At 37.0% G+C, this 21,214-nt stretch overlaps 1 protein-coding gene across 1 annotated transcript in view; it reads right to left on the bottom strand.

Annotated features, from left to right (window-relative positions):
- Positions 1-673: 673 nt before the first annotated feature.
- The window catches only part of DNAJC15 (DnaJ heat shock protein family (Hsp40) member C15), a gene marked incomplete at its 5' end in the record, with an annotated part of 48,430 nt that continues 27,889 nt past the window's right edge, over positions 674-21,214 (bottom strand). Inside the window, 2 exons of the mRNA XM_006914984.2 lie at positions 674-910; positions 15,036-15,106. Coding sequence (XP_006915046.1) covers positions 840-910; positions 15,036-15,106 — 142 coding nt within the window. The remainder of the gene's footprint in view (positions 911-15,035; positions 15,107-21,214) is intronic.

Here is a 21,214-nt window from a genome sequence, read left to right as displayed (position 1 = left end):
AATCGTATCCACGTGCTTTACCCTTCTTCTGAAAAGAAGTTCCTTGGGGTCGAGATCCACGACCGGTTCACCTGTAACTCTCAGTGGGCCCATTACAGCATCTTCCACGTTATAAGTGGTCAATAAATATCTGTAGAACGAGTGATTGAAGAAACATACAGCACCGAAGACTATAATTAAATACAAACTGCTCAGACTTCTCCCGGCTCTTTTCGGCCTTTCCTCACAGGGCTCATTGCGTAAATCTTCCAGCGTTTTAGCAGGTCTCCAAATTCTCAAGCTTCAGCTACAGGGTCTCAGAGAGAACAGAGTTCTTTAGCAAGTCCTAACCACTGCTTTAGAAAACACCATTAAGTTTCGCATCATGTCCCCATGGGGTAGTAGTCAGTGGCCTCAAAATGTTTAAAGCACCTTCCACAGGCAGAGTATTGAATTCCTCTGAGGAAACGAGGGACCATGCGAGTGTAAATATAAGCAGTAAAACCATTTCTACTCACTGCTCACAAATACCAATTACCTTACTGATGATCACATTTTGGGGGGTACCTTTGTGTGGGGGAGGGGAAAGAGGGAGATTTAGGACGAAAAGAACAAAAGTCTTAAATGTATGACCATCACAGAGAAAGTCAGAATATAAGGGAAACAGATCAGTTACAGAATTTTAAGGCATTCCTTTAAAAGGTAATAAAAGGACAGATTTTTAACTTTTATTATTATATAGCTTAACAGCGGACTGGGTCATTATGCATGGGCGGCACACGTGTGAAATTCTGACGGTGGAAGGTGAGGTTAATTTGCAGGACTTTGTTTTTTAAGTCCCCCGTTTCCCTTCGGAGCAGTCAACGTTTGGTGGTTGCCTCCAGCAAGTCTTTTGCTTCATTTATTTTGGTGGCTAAGTACGGAGACCCACCTGAGGACAAAGAAAAGTAAATGGGTTAAAACACACCTGATTACCGACAGTTTTTAAAGTCTTAAACATGAAAAACATTCTTAATTATAATTCTGATATTCTGCCACACATTCGTCCTCTGGCAAAATATTTTATAAGCTGACTAGAAATCAAAACAGCACAAATTAAACTTTAGTGAAGCACTACGGATACCCAACAATTAAAGATAACCTTTGAGAAAGATAACGGAAGTTATGATCAGGAATAATTTGAAAAACACTCAAAACATTTCACTGGTCAGACACTACCACTCAAATATTTAACCGGAGAATTCTATGAAATGAAGTGGATGACAGGTAAATAAAATAATGGTCTTTCTCCAAGACTTTTTTTTTTAAGAGGGACGAATATTTATCTTTGAAGGAGGATATCTTTCTGAAGGAGGTAAAGTAGTCCAAGGGATCTTTCGGAGTCTAATCAAATCTTATGATGTCACAAAAATAAAATACATGTTAGAAAAGGCAACTATGTACTACCCAGCTCTAAAAATCACATTTACTAATAGATAAACAATAAATGAATAAGAATAAAAATAATGATAAAGGACACGCTCCCTGTTCTCTGAAACGATCCTATTAGAATACTTATGAAATAGTCTTACATGCACTGTGCCCTAAAATAAAATTAAGTCAGTTCTTTTTAGAGTTCTTTGCAATGAATTCTTTCTAATGCAAACAGCAAGAGGAAGATTGAGGTGAATTCCAAATTCAGAATCATTATAAATCACAAACAGAACTCCCTGACATATTAAAAATACTAGCCCCAAACTGTCACGTTAAGCCTGGTTAAGCCTCACACGCCTTCTAACTCCCAGTCCTGAACGCTTCCGTTAACACTCAAGATAACAAGTATATTACAGTTCACCAGCTTCCCTGTTTTTCTTCTTTATTCTCCCCTTTAGCTGCTGAAAACATTCTAAGACCTCAGTAGCTTACGACAAACCAAAAAACATCTAGATAGCATTGGTGTAAACTGTCCTGACTCATTTCGAGTTTTTAATGACAATCATACTGCTCACGTGACTAATGGAGACAAAAGCAGGAAAAGCAGATGGACAGCACAGTACCCCAGGAGCCAGGGCGGTGGGGGCGGGAGCGGGAGCTAATGCAGCTCTCTGCCCTTGACACCACTGACAAGCCCACGTCCAGGTCTGAATCACTATAAACACACACGGAATAGACCGCAGAGTGTCCTCGAATGTCCAGTAAGATCTTCGAATGACGTCGGTGAAGGTTTCCGCATGTACTTCGTTATGAAACAAACTGATTTCATGATTCTCTTTGAAAATGATCTGAGAATCAGGTAATGCCAATCTTGGTAAGTAAGCCATTTAAATTCTTAGTGACCGAGATAATGCCAGGCATCTTGTATGTCTTTAACAAATATTAAGATATTAACCGAACTCAAAATACGGCCTTTGATTGAAATGCATTCTGGATATTTAAATCACAGGCCATAATGTGCTCACTCAGCAGACAGAAAAAAATGAAAGGCACAGAAGATCAAAAGTCTCATTAAACATTGTATTTTTTTGATGGTGACGTTAGAGAAAACATGAGTTTATTCAGAATAAGGCTGAATCACCGCTCTCACTAAGTTGGAGGGACACTGGGCTTTCAGTTATGTGCGAGGTAGAAACTCTGGCTCGGCTCTCATTCTACCCCCATTCCACCTTCTCAAGATTTAGGAAAGTTCCTAAGTCAAAGACTGCAGCTCCTATATTCCCTTCAAGTGGTGTTTGATGCGGACCGAGGTCTCATCAATGAGGAGCGACGCTGTGAGATCTGCAAGGCCGGGGCTTCCTGCAGCCCGTTACTCTGGCCCGCGAGCGGGGGTGTCGCAGCAGGGGCCACGACCATGCTCCTGTGCAGTGTATCCTGTATTCAGTGGAAACGATATACACGCGCATCTTTCAATCCTGCTCAGATTTCTTGGGGAAATCACCTGGATTCCATTTAATTAGAAGACTCACTCTCACCCTTGATCTCTGAATTCCTACTAACCGCTGTTGGAGCCCTTCCGCTTTTGGCTCTCACGAGCCAACCATTAACACCGACTGGAAGGGCTGAATAAAACGCAAGCCCGTCAGCATGAAAGGAGCGGAGGGGGTCCACCAAGTCAGCCAAGTCTCGAGGGCCCCGATCCTGCCCGTGAGCCAAATGCACTGCGACAAGCCCAACAATCTGCACCGCTTTTTTCCTCTGATAAACTCAAACATGAAAAGCACATACCATACAATTCCACTTGGATGAAACGCTAGAAGAGATATCTCTAATCTGCGGTGGCAGAAGGTGGGACGCTGCCCACACTGGGGTAGGCATTGGTAATGGGAAGGAGCACCAAGGAACTTTCTGAGTTTTGATGAGCTAATATTTTGTTTGTTATTGTGTCTATGTACATCTTGTGAAATCTTTCTTCATCAGGTTTTGTTATCGAAGACATGCTATCATCCTCCCTCACAGAAAGAGTTAGAATGTTTTTTTTCCTTCTATTTTTTTTTTTGAGGGGGGAGTGAAATTCACTTATAAAACTATTGTGGCCAGGCTTTTCATTTGCGGGAAGGTTTTTCATTAAAGATGCAAATGCTCTAATAGAAAGGAAGGATTCTCTTGATTTTTCCATTTCTTCTTATGTCAGTTTTGATGTTTTTCCTAGAATTTATTTCACATAAATTTTAAATACTTTAGTGTGAAGTTGATTAGTTTATTCAGAGAACTAACCACTGACTCTGTGGGAATCAGCGTTCTCTTGAACGCTGATTTCTATTGTAATGCATGGGTTAGGGTTACTTAGAAGTACACTGATTAATTTCCAAACACTGGGATTCCCTAAATGTTTGTTATTGTTTACTAATTTAATTAGGTTTATAATAAGAATCCAAAATTGGCTTTAAAATTAGAAAATTAATCAATGTAATACATCACATAAACAGAGTAAAGAATAAATGTCATGTTGTCAGTAAGTATAGAAAACACAACACAAATTCACAATAAAAACTTGTAGTCAGATAAAAGGAAACTTATAAAATAGAAATATCAAAAAATATAGTAACTATCACACTTAATGGTGAAATCTTGAAAGCTCTAGCTCTGAGATCAGCAACAAGAAAAGGATATTTACTATTTTAATTTCTATTTAACACTATATGGGAGGTTCTAGCTATTGTAAGAAATGCCTTCCTCAATGTCCAATATAAAAAAAAGAAATAAGGATTAGAAAGAAATTATCATTTTTCATAAACTACATGACTGAGTATGTAGAAAACCCAAAAAGACAAAATCAAAATCTAAAGACAAAATCAAAATCTAAACAAAATCAAACAAAATCAAAATCTAAAGACAAAATCAAAGAACTAATAAATGAATTTAATCAGTGGTTGAATATAATAGCAATATATACAAAAAACAAATTTTTATGTCCTAGAAATAAATAATTATACAATATAAATTTAAAAACCAACATGATTTATAACGGAATTCAAATATCAATACCTAGGAATAAATATAACAAATTATGTACATGACAACCCAGAAAACTAAAAAGCCTTATCGAAATAAATTAAAGATGACCTAAATAAATGAAAAGATATGTCTTGTTCATGGATTAGAAAATTAAATATTGTAAAGACATCAATGCTCCCAAATAGATCTACAGATTCATAATAATCCCAACCATAACCCCAGGAGATTTGTGTGTCAATATGTATGTGTGTGCTTGTGCTTGTATACATGCAAACTGACAATATAATTCCTAATTTATATTAAAATGCAAAGAGTCAAACATAGCTGAAAAATATTAAATAGCAAAAATATGAAGGATTTAAACCACCAGAAAAAAAGACTTGTTATAAAGCTATTGGAATTAAAGTGTAGTAACACAAGCCTAAAGAAATTCATCAACAAAAGAGAGAAAATCCAAAAACATTTCCATAAAAATGGTTACTTGATTAATAACAAGGTAATATTATGGATCCCTGGGGAAAGAATGCCCTTTTCAATAAATAATGCTGGACCACTTGGCTATCTATATACAAATAATTGAACCTTGACCCTTATCTCATACCGTATACAAAAATCGATTCCAGTTTATTACACATAAAATTATTTAAGATAATGTTTCCATAAATTACTTTCATGACCTGAAGATTTTATGATCTTGAGATAGGCAAAAATTTCCTGAACAAAACAGAAAAGCACTATAAAGGGTAAGTTTGATTAGCTGTACTATATTAAAATTTAGAATTTCTGTTCATGAATGAACACCATTAAGCATATGCAAAAGCAAGCCATAAAGATATCTGCAATACAAAGAACTCATATCTAAAATACCAGAATATATAGCATTCCCCAAAGACAGTAAGAAAAAGAGACAACTGAACAGAAAAAAACAGATAAATAAATGGGAGGCTATTCACTACCATGGAATACTGTACAGCGATAAAAGTAATGAATCACTCCTACGACATTCACTACCACATGAATGAATCTCACAAAGACAGTGAATGAGAAGAGACGACTGTAGAAGACTACACTCATTATGATGCCACTTGCATTAGGTTCAAAACAGCCAAGTTCATCTGTTGTGGTCAAAGCCAAGATAGCGGTCACATCTGGGGAAGGAGAAGTGACTCGAAAAGTACCCAAGGAAAGTTTTTTTATGGTTTAATTTCTTAACTTGGGGACTGGCTATATAAATGGGGCCATTTTGTGACAATTCACTGAGTTGTATACTTACGATGTGTACTTTTATGAACTTATATTTCAATGTTTAAAAGTTTATTGAAAAACTAGAGATATGTTGATCTGTAGGTAGTTAGTTGACATTACAAATTTAGATTGTCCAAAAAATCACAGGGGCTCAGCAAACCTATGATCAAGACCATGTTGATGACTAGGCGTTGTTCTAACATATTATTTCATTTGGTTCTTCCAACCATCCTTTGTAGTTGCTCAATTCTTGTTTTTCTTACATAAAGAGACTTGAATCACAAAAAAGTTTAGCAATTTGCCAACACCAGCCACACTGTTCATATGAGGTGGGGCCAGGATTCCCAGGAGGCCTGGCTCCTGAGCCTGCACACCTCCTAACCACTACACCACGCTGCTTCTCCTTTTGCCACCAAGATTCATTCATTCATTCATTCATTCATTCAATTTTCCAGAGATCGATTATTTATTTATTTCTTTACTAAAGAGGATTTATTTACTTGTTTGTTTGTTTGTTTATATAAATGCAATATATACATATTGCATTGTGTGTTTCCCTCCCATTGTTAGATTTCTTTCTGTCACCATCACCAAAATCTATTAAGCATGTAGTTACTACAAACCTTTTCTCTTTCTTCAAGCCTGTAATCTCATCTTGGGTCCTCTTCCTTCCCGAGGATTGAGATCATGTTTCGTGATTTACCTTTTAAAGGACACACCTATCTACTCATTGGATAATAAATACCTTGAAAAGCAATCATGTCTTAAGATTTCTCTGTATTATCAATGTGACTCTGAAAACATGAATAGGACTTGAGGTATATCTTCAATGACGAGGAGAAAAAGTGATGAGTTACTATTCCACTATTTTTTTGCATCAAGTACCAGCTTCAGAGAAGTAAAACCACTTCAGGGATAGAGAAAACAGGTAAACAAGTATGTTAGAAGTGGATGCTTTAAAAATAAATAAATATCTGTAAAACTTCTGGGTAAAAAACCTTAATAACCACAAGAGAAAATGAGCAAACTGACAAGGTCCTTGCAATCTTTGAGGTCAATCAAGGGTTGCCTTGCCCAAAAAAATTTTTTTTAAAAAATAAAAACTGTTTCAAAGTTAGTTATAATTTATTATTAAAGGACATTTCATAATTAGTATGCCAATCTGAAGATTAAGAAGATATAGGTTCCCTTTTATCCTTGGGTCTTTCTTAGGCAAATCTTATCACAGATTTTTCTGTATCCCTTAACTCTCATTAAAACCTATGACTGTCTACATTCTAAATCTGTAAGACAGACATAAGAAGTATATGATTGAAAGATTCTTAAAGGCCACCCACCTTTCAAAAATAAAGACGTTAGAATCATGTAGAGGCAGATAAGAGTTTGACTGCTGGGATGAGGAGTTCCACTGATCTGCTCTCCAGTGAAAGTGGTGAAAACTATTAAAAAGACACAATGACCTGAAGCCTCTGGAAATGATCTTAAAAGGGGGGGAAAAATCTATTCAAGAAAATCTATAAAAATTCAGTAAGAAAAGCAAGAATCTGTGGTACCTGAACCAAAATGGCTCTCACGTTTCCCCTCCCAGTTCAGCAAGACAGAGGCTCCAAGATGGACTGCTACAGCCAAGAACAAGGCTCCCTCTTCACTCCAGCTCTGGAAAGAGGGTTTCTTTCTGGGAGAAACAAGACCTCCATATTTCTCTTCCTGCCCCTGCTACCTGATGCTGAGGCTGTCCCAGGGAGGTGGAACAGAGTCTCTACTTGGTCTGGCTCCTTTAGAATCTGGGAGCTCGACAGGCCTTCACCCAGCCCATAAAGCATGGCCGTTCCATACTAAGAGAGGCAAGTCAAGAAGTTGTCAGGTTACTAACGCACACTTAACTCCTACAGTGGGGGTTTCACTCAGCGAGAAATTTACCAGTTTCCACCCCCAAATCCAGAGCCCTGGCCCAGAGATTATGCCTGTGGAATAAACAGTCCGTAAAGCCAACGGCTCCTGATCTCCTCCTAAAGGAATTAACTTCATTTGAGACAGTGTGGAGGGTGCTCTCAAGGACAGAACGAGAACAGTGGAGGTTTTGATGAGAGGCATTTGGGAGGAGATTCATGAATCTAATGAAGATAGAGTTTAGACTGTAGGCCAGTGAACAGGAGAGAACCAGGGAAGGAGAGAGCAGAAAGGAGCCTTCCTGAGCTAAGAACAAATATCAAGCACTGACCTCAGAAACTATTCCATCGAAGGAGCTACAATCTGATTAGCCTGTAGAGATGTTTATATCTCAGTGCATTGTTGGAAACAACCAAGCGATCGGTCAGCAAATAGTGGCGTTTGACAGTTGCGTGTGATCAAGAAGGAAAAGGAAGAGAGGCTTCCCAGTACCACCGGCGTCCAGAGTGACTGGGGGCACAGACGAAGCTGCGCCTCCCTAAAGAACAATGTAAAAAGTGTGACGCTGTGGGGGTGCGGCGGGGGTAGTAGAGGTGGTGGTAGGTATAGACTTCGCTGAAACAATCCAGCCAGTTTTCAACAAAATATTACAAGGCATGCAAAGAAACAGGAAAGTATGACAGTATGACCCATACATACATCATGGAAAAAGCAGCAACAGAAGCTACCCATGAGAGCGACCAGATGTCAGATTTACGGAAAGAGATTTCAAAGGAGCTATTATAAATAAATTCATAGAACTAAAATTTTTTTAAAAATCACCAGAGGGGCTCAAGAGTAGATATAAACTGACAAAAGAAAGAATTAGTGAACTTAAAGACACAGTGATCGAGATAATGCAAGCCAAAGACCAAAGGGAAAAAAGAATAAAGAAAAAAGAACAGAGCCTCAAAGGAACGTGTGGAACATCATTAAACCTATCAGGATATGTGTGATGGGAGTACCAAAAGGAGAGGAGAGAAAGGAGAAGAAAAAAATCTTTAAAGAAATAATGGCTAAAAATTCCCAATTTTATTGAAAAACAATAACCTATAATCCAAGAATCTCAACAAACTCCAAATAGGATACATAAAAAGAGATCAAAAACATACACATCATAACAAAAATGCTGGAAGTCAGACAAGGAGAAAATCTAGAAAGTAGTATTAAATTAAGTAAGGAGGCCATTAGGCTGAGGGAGGCTTTAATGCCTTACTAGTCTATATTACTAAACCCAAACCTAAGCCTATAAATCCCTCAACAGTAAGATGATGAAACCTGAGGACGACTAATTACAAATGGCCAACTAGCCTTTGCTAAATAAGGCAGATGCTAAAGCTGTAGCCTGTCACAGAATGTCCTTGCTTTGCTTCTGCCCTTTTTCTAGAAAAGTCTTTCCCCCAGCTCCTGTCAGCAGAGCGCTCCTAGCCATTTCTGGTTTGGCACTGCTCAATTTAAATAGGTTTTTGCTCTAATATGCTCCATATTTTTAATATGCCTCAGTTTACCTTCTAAAAGTAGCAAGAAAAAAAAGACACAGCGTGTCACTTATAAAGGAATCCCAACAAGATTAACAGCTAATTTAGCAAAAACAACAGAAGCCGCAAAACAATGAAATATCATATTCAATATCCTCGAAGAAAAAACTGTCAGCCAAGCATCCTGTATCGGCAAAGCTGCCATTCAGAAATGAAACAAACGTTACACTCAGATAAACAAACACAAAAAGGATTTGTTGTTAGCAGACCAACTTTGGTAGAAATACTACAGGAAGTTCTTTAAGATGAAAGCAAGGGACCTCAGGTGATAATTCTACTCCACGCACACAAAGAGCACTGTAAAGGTCACTATGTGATTATAAAAGACAATATAAAATGTGAAATTTTCTCCTTTCTTCTCTTACCCGATAGAAAAAGCCATTACCTAAAATAACATGTATAGAATGTACTGTAGGGCCCATAAAATACAGAACTATATGTATAACGCGACTGTTCTAACAGCACGAAGGGCGTAGGTGGGAGCGAAGCTGTTACCATCTCGGGAAATAGCGGGTGGTAAAGTAATAATTCTAACAACGTGTTGTTGGGTTTGTAACATTAGCAGATGTAACATGTATAACGATAGTACCACGAAAATGGGGAAGTGAGACCAGAGCTATATAAGAGTGATGTTTCTAAATATTACTGGAATTAAGCTAAAATAAATCTGAAGCTGATTCTGATAAATTAAGATGTATATGGTAAACACTAGAGCAATCACTCCAAAAACCCCTTAAAATCGTGAAAAAATACTTAATGAAATTAACATACTACATTAGAAAATATTCACTCAATGCAAAAGAGAAAACAGAAGAGCGAAAAAGACACGAGACACAGAAAACAAAAACTGCAGACGTAAGTCCCATTATATTAATAATATAATAAATTCACATTAAGTGTGAATGTATTAAAAACAATCCAACCAATCAAAAGGTTGTCAGATTAAACTTAAAAACATGATCTAACTATAAGTTGTCTACGGGACACTAACAGATTGAAAGTAAAAGACTATAAAGAGATATTTCACACAAACAGCAATCACAGAAAAGCGATGAGTCAAAACAGACTGAAATAAAAAATGTTACTAGACATAAAAAAGGACAATTTAATGGTAAAAGGGTCAATCCATTAAGGAGATAGAACAACTGTAAACATATATGTACCTAACAACAGAGCACCAAAATATATGAAACAAAAACTTACAGAAATGAAGATGGAAACAGATAACTCAACAATAAAACTTAATGCCTCACTTTAAAAAATTTTAAAAAATCAAGAGATTGGAGAGAAAAGAAATTTCTTAAAAAATAAATCGAATTACATTACTCTACTGCTTAAAAGCAGACAGTAACTTCCCGCTATATTTAGAATAAAGCTCGAATATTAGACGGAACCTACGGTTTTCATTACCACGAGGCGCACCCATAGTTTTCAAAACCTGGGCGCCACCCTCTGCCATGCCACCTCTCCCCTCGCCTATCACATAGCTACCGCACCCGGTTCCTGTGAAGTCTGCAACGTAATAAACTCTTGCCCCCTTAAAGCCTCCGCACGTGCTAGCTCCTTGACTACAACACAACGCAGCTGGCTTCTTCTCATTCTTTAAGTTACTCAGAGAAGCCTTCCCATCACCCTATGTAAAGCTGCCTCTTCCGCATATTCTGCATCTTACTCCATTGTTCCCTTTACTGCGCTTACTACAACTTGAAACAGGTTTACTTGTCTTTCGTCTGTCTCCCCATTAGAATGTATGCTCGATGAGAACAAGGATCTAGTTATCTAGTTTACAGTTAAAGTCCCAAGGTTTTGCACAAGGTCTGGCACATTATAGAAGTTGAATAAATAGTTTCTGAATCAATAAAAGAATAATTTCAGATCGATCGATTCATATCAATTCAACAAGTCTTTTAAAATTTTCATGTGATCATTATGTATGAGTTCTCACTCCTAATTCTATTTCACCCACAAATGTTATTTGTATGCCTTCTTTTTATCCATTTGCTTATTCATTCATTCATGGGAAAAAAAAAACAAAAACCTTTGGACTTTATTAAATGTCAGCCAAACAGGTTATAAATTTGACTAAGTCATGTTCTTCACTTTTAAAGATCTCACTATTTATTAAGAAAGATCAATGTGATAAAACTAAATGATCTCTTTACCAAAAAAGAAAAAAAACAACTCAAATACAAAGCCTTAAATTTAATTAAAAGGTAGAAGGGAAAGATGAACCCTCTGAAACAAATAAGTTTAGTATATCTATTAAACAAGAAACAGAGCTAATTAAGCATGACTTTTTTTTAGTGAATCCATGTTGACTCTTGGTGATCATATCTTTCTTTTTCTAAATGTTTACAATTCATCTTTTAAACGTAATACATTATAAGAAACTGTAATATATTATCCCCAGGGCTTCGTGTCAAATTCGGCTTCTTTTACAATGAGAGTAATCAGAGAAAATCCATTCAACAGTATAATTACTTTTGATTTGTTTTTAATCCCAATAGTTAGCCTAATTTTGATTTAAATACTATTAACGAAGAGTGAGAATATGTTTAGTAAAAGAGAGCATAAATAGAAAAAGATTGAGAATCTGCTGCAGGCAGGCAGACTTCAGCTGAACGTAAGGAAGAACCTTCTAGCAGTTAGAGCTGCCTACCAGTGGGCTGCCTTGCAAAACAGGAAGCTCTTCATCGCTAAAAATCTTAACGGAGAGCAAACAGGCCATTTTTCCCAGGAGAGAGCAGAAATAGTCTTGATTTAGGAGGCGGTACTGATTGAGATCATTTTCTCTCAAAATATGGTGAGGACACATGTTTTTTAAAAAAATTTTCCAATCTATGGTGAACTGATACTTTTACAAAATACAAAAGTATCACACCTTGGTTGCCGCGGCAAGGTCAAGTCACTATAAAGGTTTCTAGATGCTTCCTTTTGAGCTCTGTTTTTAACTTGGTGCATGTACACAGCAGTGTCTGGCACGGATGCGTGACCCACACTCTGAGTGGACGAGATAGCCTGTGAGAGATCTCTGAGGTCCTCTAGCTTTTCGAATTTGCCTAGCCTGTTCTCCTTTCTATCATCATTGGGCATTAACATCAAAGTACAGATTTCATAACAACTAACCTCCTTCTTCAGCAATTAAACAACATATAATCTAAAAGATATTAGTCTAAAAGCACTAGATCAACGACCTGAGATTTTTTTACTGCATTAACCTTTTATCTTACTAAATTGAAATAGCAAAATTTCCTTTTTCTCAAAACACATCTGAATGCTCATTTGAAACTGGTTACAAAAAAAATTCATTTTCGGCCATTTCTCACACTTAATTTTCTAGTGTCACTTCCTTTGCACAAGCTGATAATGAAATGTGTAACAAATGACAGTTGATCTCATGTTTGAAGTTCTAACTTTATTCTAGCAGCAGGTAGCAAAACCAATAGAAAATCACTTAGGGGTTGGGGAACATTTGTGAATTTCAGAAGCACTGGATAGAGGACTTAAGTTTTTGCAACCACCTGTAACACTCAGTGCTGATCCAGACAGAGCAAACATGACGAAGAATTATAAAAAGAGGAGGCAAAATTAAGAGTTGCCCATTGTCATGGAGCTAGAGGGCATTATGCTAAGTGAAATAAGTCAGACGGAGAAAGACAAATACCATATGATTTCACTTACATGTGGACTCTAAAAAACAAAATGAACAAACAGAACAGAAACAAATTCATAGATACAGAGAAGAAACTGGTGACTGTCAGATGGGAGGGGGTTTGGAGAGCTGGGTGAAAAAGATGGAGGGATCAAGAAGTACAGATTGGCAGCTACACAACGGTCACAGGGATGTAACGCACAGCATAGGGAATAGAGTCGATAATATTGTAACAACTATGTGTGGTGTCAGGTGGGTACTAGAGTTATTGGGGGGATCACTTCGTAAGTTAGATAAATATCTAACTACTATGCTGTACATCTGAAACTATATAATACTGAATGTCAACTGTAATTGAAAAATTAAAAAAAAAAAAAGAATTGGACATTCTCATACTTCCCCAAACACCCCAGCTTTCTCTCTCCAAGGACAATAAGACACTTCTGTTTAGAATTCTTTCCTTGCAGTCATTCCGATACTCCTTAATTTACCATATTTTTCCCAGAGCAGACGCTCTTAACTGTGAGTATACAAATGGGTTTTAGAAGTCAGGAACTCTCCAAAAATCCAAATATTTAAAAATTTGGGGTGAATGAGCAATAATATTGGCAAAATGTCTGTGGTTGTCAACACATTCTTAGAGAGAACAATAATCCAAAAAGATTAAAGCATCTTTATTAAATTAAAAATGTGATCTGAATAGAAATATAGGCTACCGGTTCTTTAATTAAACAGGCCATAAAGATATTACATCACATCATATAATCAAAGAGGGCTTTAGAAATAAATCGTCTCGTTTTGTAGATGATAACACTGACATTTGGAAAGGCTGAGGAGAGTGTTCAAGGTCACTGCCAGCTAGAAGGCAGAAGTTGGAGGAAAATGCTGGCCGCCTGCTTCCAGGTCCCTCCCTCACACCCTGCCACCCGCAGGGGGCCAGACAGAAGGCTGTGAGCACGCACAGGGCAGGAAGGCAACGATCTGCCTCTGATAAGTAAACAGTCTCAGAATAAACCAAGTAATTGATTAATTCAAACGCTACTGGCTCATAAGATGTATAAACATTTTCTTTTTTTACTGAAGCGATCTAAAAATACATATTCGTTTAGATACGTTTTAGAACTTGCTTCCTTGCCAGTAGGCACAATCGATAACCTGTCAATCGTCTGAAAGCATGAGTGCCTGATCCCACTGCGATCGATAATGGAAGGGCACACACCCGAGCTGGAAGGGACAGAGGCTGTTTAGGGGACAGACGCCTGCAAGGAGGCACCTGCCACGATTCCCTCCGAGGCGGCTGCTCTGCCAGCCCACGGCGCGAAGCAAACTGGCTGCCTGGACCTTTCAGTGACTGCCGCGGCTATTTAGAAATTTTAAGTAAAATCTCATTTCAAAGTTTATTCCTTTGTTTATTCACACGAAAGAACAGCAAGTGCAAACACCAAAGGAGATGATGTTTAGTAAAAAGAATTTTTAGAGTAAGTAATTAAGTGAGAAAGCTGGCGGAGGGGGAGCGTCTTATTTTGGTGAGGGTTACGATGGGTAGGAATCCAAAATTTGTTTTCAGTTTTCTTCAGAATAATTATAAAACGGAAAGTCTATAAATAAGAATCCCTCCCCCCACCCTCTACCTTGACTTCTGAAATACAGTGCAAGTTCCTACCATCTGTTATTCTAAGGCAGAAACAGTAATGAACATATGGGCTTTCTCTCTCCAGCAGCTGCAGTGTAGTTAAAGTTATAATAATTGTCTTTCTCTAAGATAAATTTACATTAAAAACTTGGCCAGTTAAAAATAAATGGCTCAGTCTCAGAGCTTTCCAGAATAAAATTAAGACATTCGGCATCATCTGTGACATATTATATTCAGAGATTAGAGATAACCTCTAAATCTTGTGCTGTTATGTTTAAGGTTAAACAAACATAATGCACGACGCCCAGGTCAGTTTATAGATTCAGGTGGTCCACAGCTCACGCTTTCTCTTTCTCAATGAAAATGCTAGGAGCCTCAAACGGGGTTGTGGTAGTCACACATAAAAATCAGTAACCAGGTTCTTCAAAGCCGATCATATAAATCCACCACTTCTGTGGGTCACTGAACTCCAATCTAAAGCCTCACTTATTAGAAGAAAAATCACAATACATGTGGCATATAAACTTCCATCTCAAGTATAAATCATTTATAATGAGTTTAAGCAAACCAAAAGGAATTCAGAGCCGATTCTGATCCAGATATTATGAAAAGTAAGAATTTTACCTACCTTTATCTGGGTGATTCAAAATCATGATTTTCCTGTGAGCTGTTCTAATCTTAGCCTTGCCAGCAGATGGACTGTAAAAAGAAATTAAAGTGCTTATAATAAATGGTGTCAAATGCAGATTATAAATTAATGGTTTATATGGATTTCAAGAAATTAATAACTAATGAGAATTTCACCATCTTGTGGATAAATATGAAATTACAGCCTGTCACTGAAGTCCAGTAACCATCAAAATAAATCACTGATTCAATGCTGCATGTACTTTTCTTCAGTCCTTTATAATACCAGTCTTTACTTTCAATCAATTTAAAAACTAAAGCACAATACAGAGGGTTGGGGAGTGACAGTCTGTAGACCATACTGAAATATTTTGCTTCGAATGGTTTTGGGTAAAGGCAGTATATGCAGTTTGACAGACAGGTGTTTGGGCTCCAGAGCGACAGGACTGCTGGGTTCTAATCCCATCACCATTTAAAATGGAGCAACGTTGGTCAACTTTCTAACCTCTCTGTGCTTGTTTCCTCATTACAAACTATAGCTAGGAAAAAAATATTCCCCGTAGAGCAATTGTAAGGATTAAATTAGTTAATGCCAACAAAGTGCTAAAACAGTGCCTGGCATGTAACAAGTGTTCCATAATCGTTAGCTTTATTATTATTGTGTTTCAACACAGCATCTCAAAACATTTCATAGCTCATAATTTATTTAACTTTGTGAGAACCCTATGGGAAAAGCTTGGCTGTTAGAATCTATGCTCTAAACAAAAATTAAAGAAGAAAGCTAAATAAATATAATATTATTTTTGTAAAACCTAATTTATCCAGTGTTGGAAATGTTTCTCATTAGTACATTTTTCTAGGCAAGAAAAACAAACAAACAAACAAACACTAACAACGACAAAATCCTAGGATTGCTACTTAAGAGTTATCTTATCTAAGGCGCTTAACTTTTCTTGGCCTCAAATGGGAACAACAGTACCTGACGAAGTACAAGGTGGTTGCTGTGAAATTCAAAATAATTTAATTTGTATAGATGATTCACACCAGAATGGATAAAAGCAAGTACTTTTAGAGATATTCAGATAGAGGTTCAAAATCCTGATTCCACCACTCATGAGCTATATAACTTTGTTTTGCCTATTTAAACTCCCTTAGTTATAATTTTCTCATATGTAAAATGGAGATGATAAAACTACTTCCCAGATTATTTTAAGGATAAATGAGATAATATAAGTAAAGAATAAGTATAACCTAGCATACAGTTAGCGTTCAAGGAATGATAATTATTATAAATATGAAGGATGCTTATGAAAATGTATTATATACTCGCCAGTCTTAAAATGGAATATAAATAACCTAATTTAACACTTCTTTGATGACTCAAAGCTTTATTATGAGTATCAGTTAAGTACAAAGAAACTGTTAAGGTCTGCTGAGGTTTGCCTGCCCTTTTACTAAATGGTCATAGAATGCTAGTCATTTAAGTTCTTCTCTCTGTTTTGAACCCTGCCTCCTTTGCTGCCAGTTTCAGTCCTTAGCTCTGCCAATGCCCCAGTCTCTAGGGGTTCCTTGCCAGTTACTTGCTAATTCTAACCTCTTAGGATTAAAGAACAAATCACCAAGCATGTCAAAATGCACTATCTATTGCTGAATAAGCATGTAAAACATTCTTCTATGAATAAACTAAATAAGCCTTGAGTTAAAGAAATCAAAAGAGAAATTAAAAAAAATCTTGAGACCAATGAAAATGGAAATACGACATAGTAAAACTTATGGCATGCAGCCAAAGCAGTTCCAAGAAGAAAGTTTACAACACTAAGTGCCTCCATTAAGAAAAAAGAAAGAACTCACATAAACAACCTAAATTTATACCTCAGGGAACCAGAAAAAGAAGAATAAACTAAGTTCAAAGTTAGCAGAAAGAAGGAAATAACAGGTCAGACTGAAAATAAAAGAGACTAAAGAGATAATAGAAAATGTTAGTGAAATTAAGAGCTATTTTTTAAAATATAAAATAGACAAGCCATTATTAGACTCACAAAGAAAAGAGGACTCAAATACATAAAGTCAGAAATGAATGAAGAGACACTACACTGATACCACAGAAATACAATGGATTATAAGAGAATTCTATGAACAATTATACACCAACAAATTGGACAACCTAGGAAAACTGAAAACATTCCTAGACACATAAAACCTACCAAGATCGAATCATGAAGAAATAGAATTTCTCAACTAATTACTAGTAATGTGATCGAATCAAGAACTTCTCAACAAAGAAAAGTCCAGGACAAGATGGCTTCATTAAATTCTACCAAATTTAAAGAAGAATTCATATCAATCCTCCTCAAGTCCTTCCAGAAATAGAAGAGGAGAAAATGCTTCAGCATTATCCTGACACCAAAACCAGAGAAGGACACTACAAGAAAAGACAATTACAAGCCAATATTGTTGATGGACACAGATGAAAAAATCCCCAGCAAAATATCAGCAAACAGAATTCAACAGTACTTAAAAGGATCGCACGCCATAATCAAGTGGGATTTATTCCAAGAATGCAAGAATAGTTCAACATCCAGAAATCGATTAATGTGATACATCACATTAACAAAATGTAGGATAAAAATCCTATCGAATCTACATTGATGCGGAAAAAGCATTTGGTAAAATTCAACATCCCTTTATAATAAAAACTCTCAACAAGGTAGGCACAGAAGGACTGTACCTCAAAACATAATAAAGGCCTGATACATGACAAATCCTCACTAATATCATACTCAATGGGGAAAAGCTGAAAGCTTTTCCTCTAAAATCAGGAACAAGACAAAGTTGCCCACTCTCATTACTTGCATTCAACATAGTATTGGAAGTCCTAGCCACACCAATCAAGCAAAGGCATCCGAATTGGAAAGAAAGAAGTAAAACTGTCATTATTTGCTGATGACATGATATTTTATTTAGAGAACCCTATCTCCAAGTGCCACAAGGCCTGCAAAATTTTTTTCACTGGATCTGTGCTTCTGAGGACTGGGAGGTTACCAAGAGGTGGTGGGGCAGCTGTGAGTGTGTGTGAGAGAGAGAGAGAGAGAGAGAGCGAGAGAGAGAGAGAGAGATAGAGAAAAGAAGGACGGAAGGAATGAAGGAAGGAAGGAAGGAAGGAAGGAAGGAAGGAGTGAGGAAGGGAGGGAGGGAAGGAAGGAAGAAAGCAAGGAAGGAAAGAAGGAAGGAAGAAAGAAGGGAAGGAAGGACATCTAAATTGAAAAGTAAGAAATAAAACTGTCACTATTTGCAGATAGCATGATACTTAAAAAAAGAAAAAACAAAACACACACACACGAAAAACAAGCCTTAAAGATGCCACTAAAAAACTAAGAGAAATAATAAATGAATTCAGAAAAGTCATAGGATACAAAATTAATACAGACAAATCAGTTGTGTTGCTAAACATTAATAACGATCAAAAAGAGAAAATTTTTAAAAATCCCATTTACAAATAAATGAAAAGATATACTGTAATCATGGATTAGAAGAATATAGTTAAAATGGCCATACTACCCAAAGCAATCACAGATTCAATGCAATATCCATCAAAATACCAATGGCATTTTTCGCAGACGAGAACAAAGAATCCTAAAATCTTCATGAACCACAAAAGACCCCAAACAGCCAAAGCAATCTTGAGAAAGAAGAACGAAGTTGGAGGTTTCATGCGCCCTGATTTGAAACTATAGCACATGGCTCTAGTAATTATAACGGTATGATACTGGCATAAAAACAGACACAGATCAACGGAATAGAATAGAGACTAGAAATAAACCCATGCAAATATGGTCGATTAATCTATGACAACGGAAGCAAGAATATACAATGAGGAAAGACAGTCTCTTCAATAAATGGTGTTGGAAAAACCGGATAGCTATATGCAAAAAAGAAAATGAAACTGGATCCCTATCTTATACCATTTACAAAAATAAATTCAAAATTGAATAAAGACTTAAATATAAGACCTGAAACCATAAAACTCCCAGAAGAAAACATAGGCAGTGAACTCTTTGACATCAGCCTTAGTAATATTTTTGGGACCAGTCTCCTTAGCAAAAGCAAAAATAAAAAAACGACATTACATCAATTTAAAAAGCTTTTCCACAGTGAAGGGAACCATCAACAAAATGAAAAGGCAACCAACCTACTGAATGGGAGAAAGTATTTGCAAATCATATGTCCAAAAAGGGGTGAAATCCAAAGTATATAAAGAACATACAGAACTTAAAATCAGAAAAACAAGCCAATTAAAAAAATGAAAAGACAATTTCCCAAAGATGACACACAGATGGCCAACAGGTACATGAAAAGATGTTTCCCAGCATCACTAATCATCAGGGAAATGCAAATCAAATCCACCATGAGATGTCGCCTCACACCTGTTACAATGACTGTTATCAAAAAGACAAGAGATAACAAGTGTCGGGAGGACGTGGAGAAAAGGTGACCCTCGTGCACTGTTGGTGGGCATGTGAACTGGTGCAGCCACTATAGATAAAATATACGTTCCTCAAAAAATTGAAAATAAAACTACCGCGTGATCCAGCAATTCCACTTCAAGGTATACATCCAAAGGAAATGAAATCACTATCTCAGAGAGATATATATCTGCACCCCCATGTTCATTCCAGCACTGTTTATAAGAGCCAAGACACAGAAGCAGCCTACATGTCCACTGACAGATGAAGGCATAGAGAAAATGTGGTACACACTTATATATGTAAAATGGAATATGATTCAGTCATAAAAGGAGAAATCTTGCCATTTGTGACAACATGGATGGATCTCAAGGTCAATATGCTAAGTGAAATAGGTCAGACAGACAAAGACAAATACTGCACGATCCTGCTTCTACGTGAAATCTAAAAAAGCCGAACTCATATTAACAGAAAACAGATTAGTGGATGCCGGTGATAGGCGGGAGGCGGCAAAAGGAACAGAGGTGGCCAAAAGGCACGACTTAGGGCTGTAACATAAAGAAGTCCTGGGATGGAGCACACAGCACGGTGACTGTGGTCAGCGACGCTTCTTTACAGCTAATAGCGGCTAAGAGAATCAATCTTAAAGGTTCTCATCACAAGGAAAAAAAAAAAATCTATAATTATGTCAGGCGAAGGATGTTAACTAAACTTATTGTGTGATACTATTTTGCAACGTACATACACCAAATCATTATGTTGTATATCTTAAACTAATATACAGTGTTCAATGTCGATTATATCTCAATAAAACCGGGGAGATTTTTTAAATTAAAAAAAAATTCTAAACAAAATATATTTAAATAACTATCTTAAGGGGTTTGCACATAAAACTCCATAAGCATCACACACCTGCTGGCCACTGAACCAGACGGAAGTCAGAGATACAGGAAAGTTCATGCACACGTGCAGCCACTCAGAACCTCCTGCCTTTCAGACAAGAATGATCGGACGCCTACTGGTGAGCTTTGGGGATGAAAAAAGTGTTCTCCTTTGCCTGCAGTTTATTCCCTTTTCTTTAAATCTCTAGGACCCTAATACATTTTAATACATCTGTCTGTTGTCAGGTTTAAACAAGATGGGAGAATCCTAGTTCTTAAATGTAATATAAAAATAAATGTAGTTCCGGTGTATACAAGTTCACCTTGCAACTGAAAATGTAACTTTAAATATCCTGCTGCCTAGACGTGAGATTTCAAACCGTGCTCCCTGGACTGCACTTGGCTGGGCGTTGGGGAGAGGGTAGTGTGGGACAGAGTGGGTTCCCCAGTCCTGTGGCTAATGGAGCAGTTTTGGTTTCATCTTTTTTACTATTGGTCTTTTGAATAACATTTAGTTTAAACAGAATTCCACAGAAGCTTGTAGAAAGTTTGAACATCGCAAATGTGCATCATTTCAGAAAACACCGGGTATAACAACAGTTTTCTTGAGTAGTAAAATATTTTAGGCTTTATGTAACATGTAAGAGTTTAGGCTCACCTAGCAGCACACAGAGTATTTTTTATACACTGTTAACAGAGGTGGCCCCGCTTTGCCTTTACCGACTTGTTCATCAGTCTAAGTGGTTTAGATTCATTGGCCGCAGAAAATGGAACCACAGCAATGTACCCACATCTTGAAGAATCTTCTCAAAATCAATACTGCCTGACTAAGAAAA

This window comes from Pteropus alecto, unplaced genomic scaffold (genome assembly GCF_000325575.1).
Source record: "Pteropus alecto unplaced genomic scaffold, ASM32557v1 scaffold35, whole genome shotgun sequence".
Taxonomy (NCBI): Eukaryota; Metazoa; Chordata; class Mammalia; order Chiroptera; family Pteropodidae; genus Pteropus; species Pteropus alecto.
This window is presented reverse-complemented; position numbering and strand designations above follow the sequence as displayed.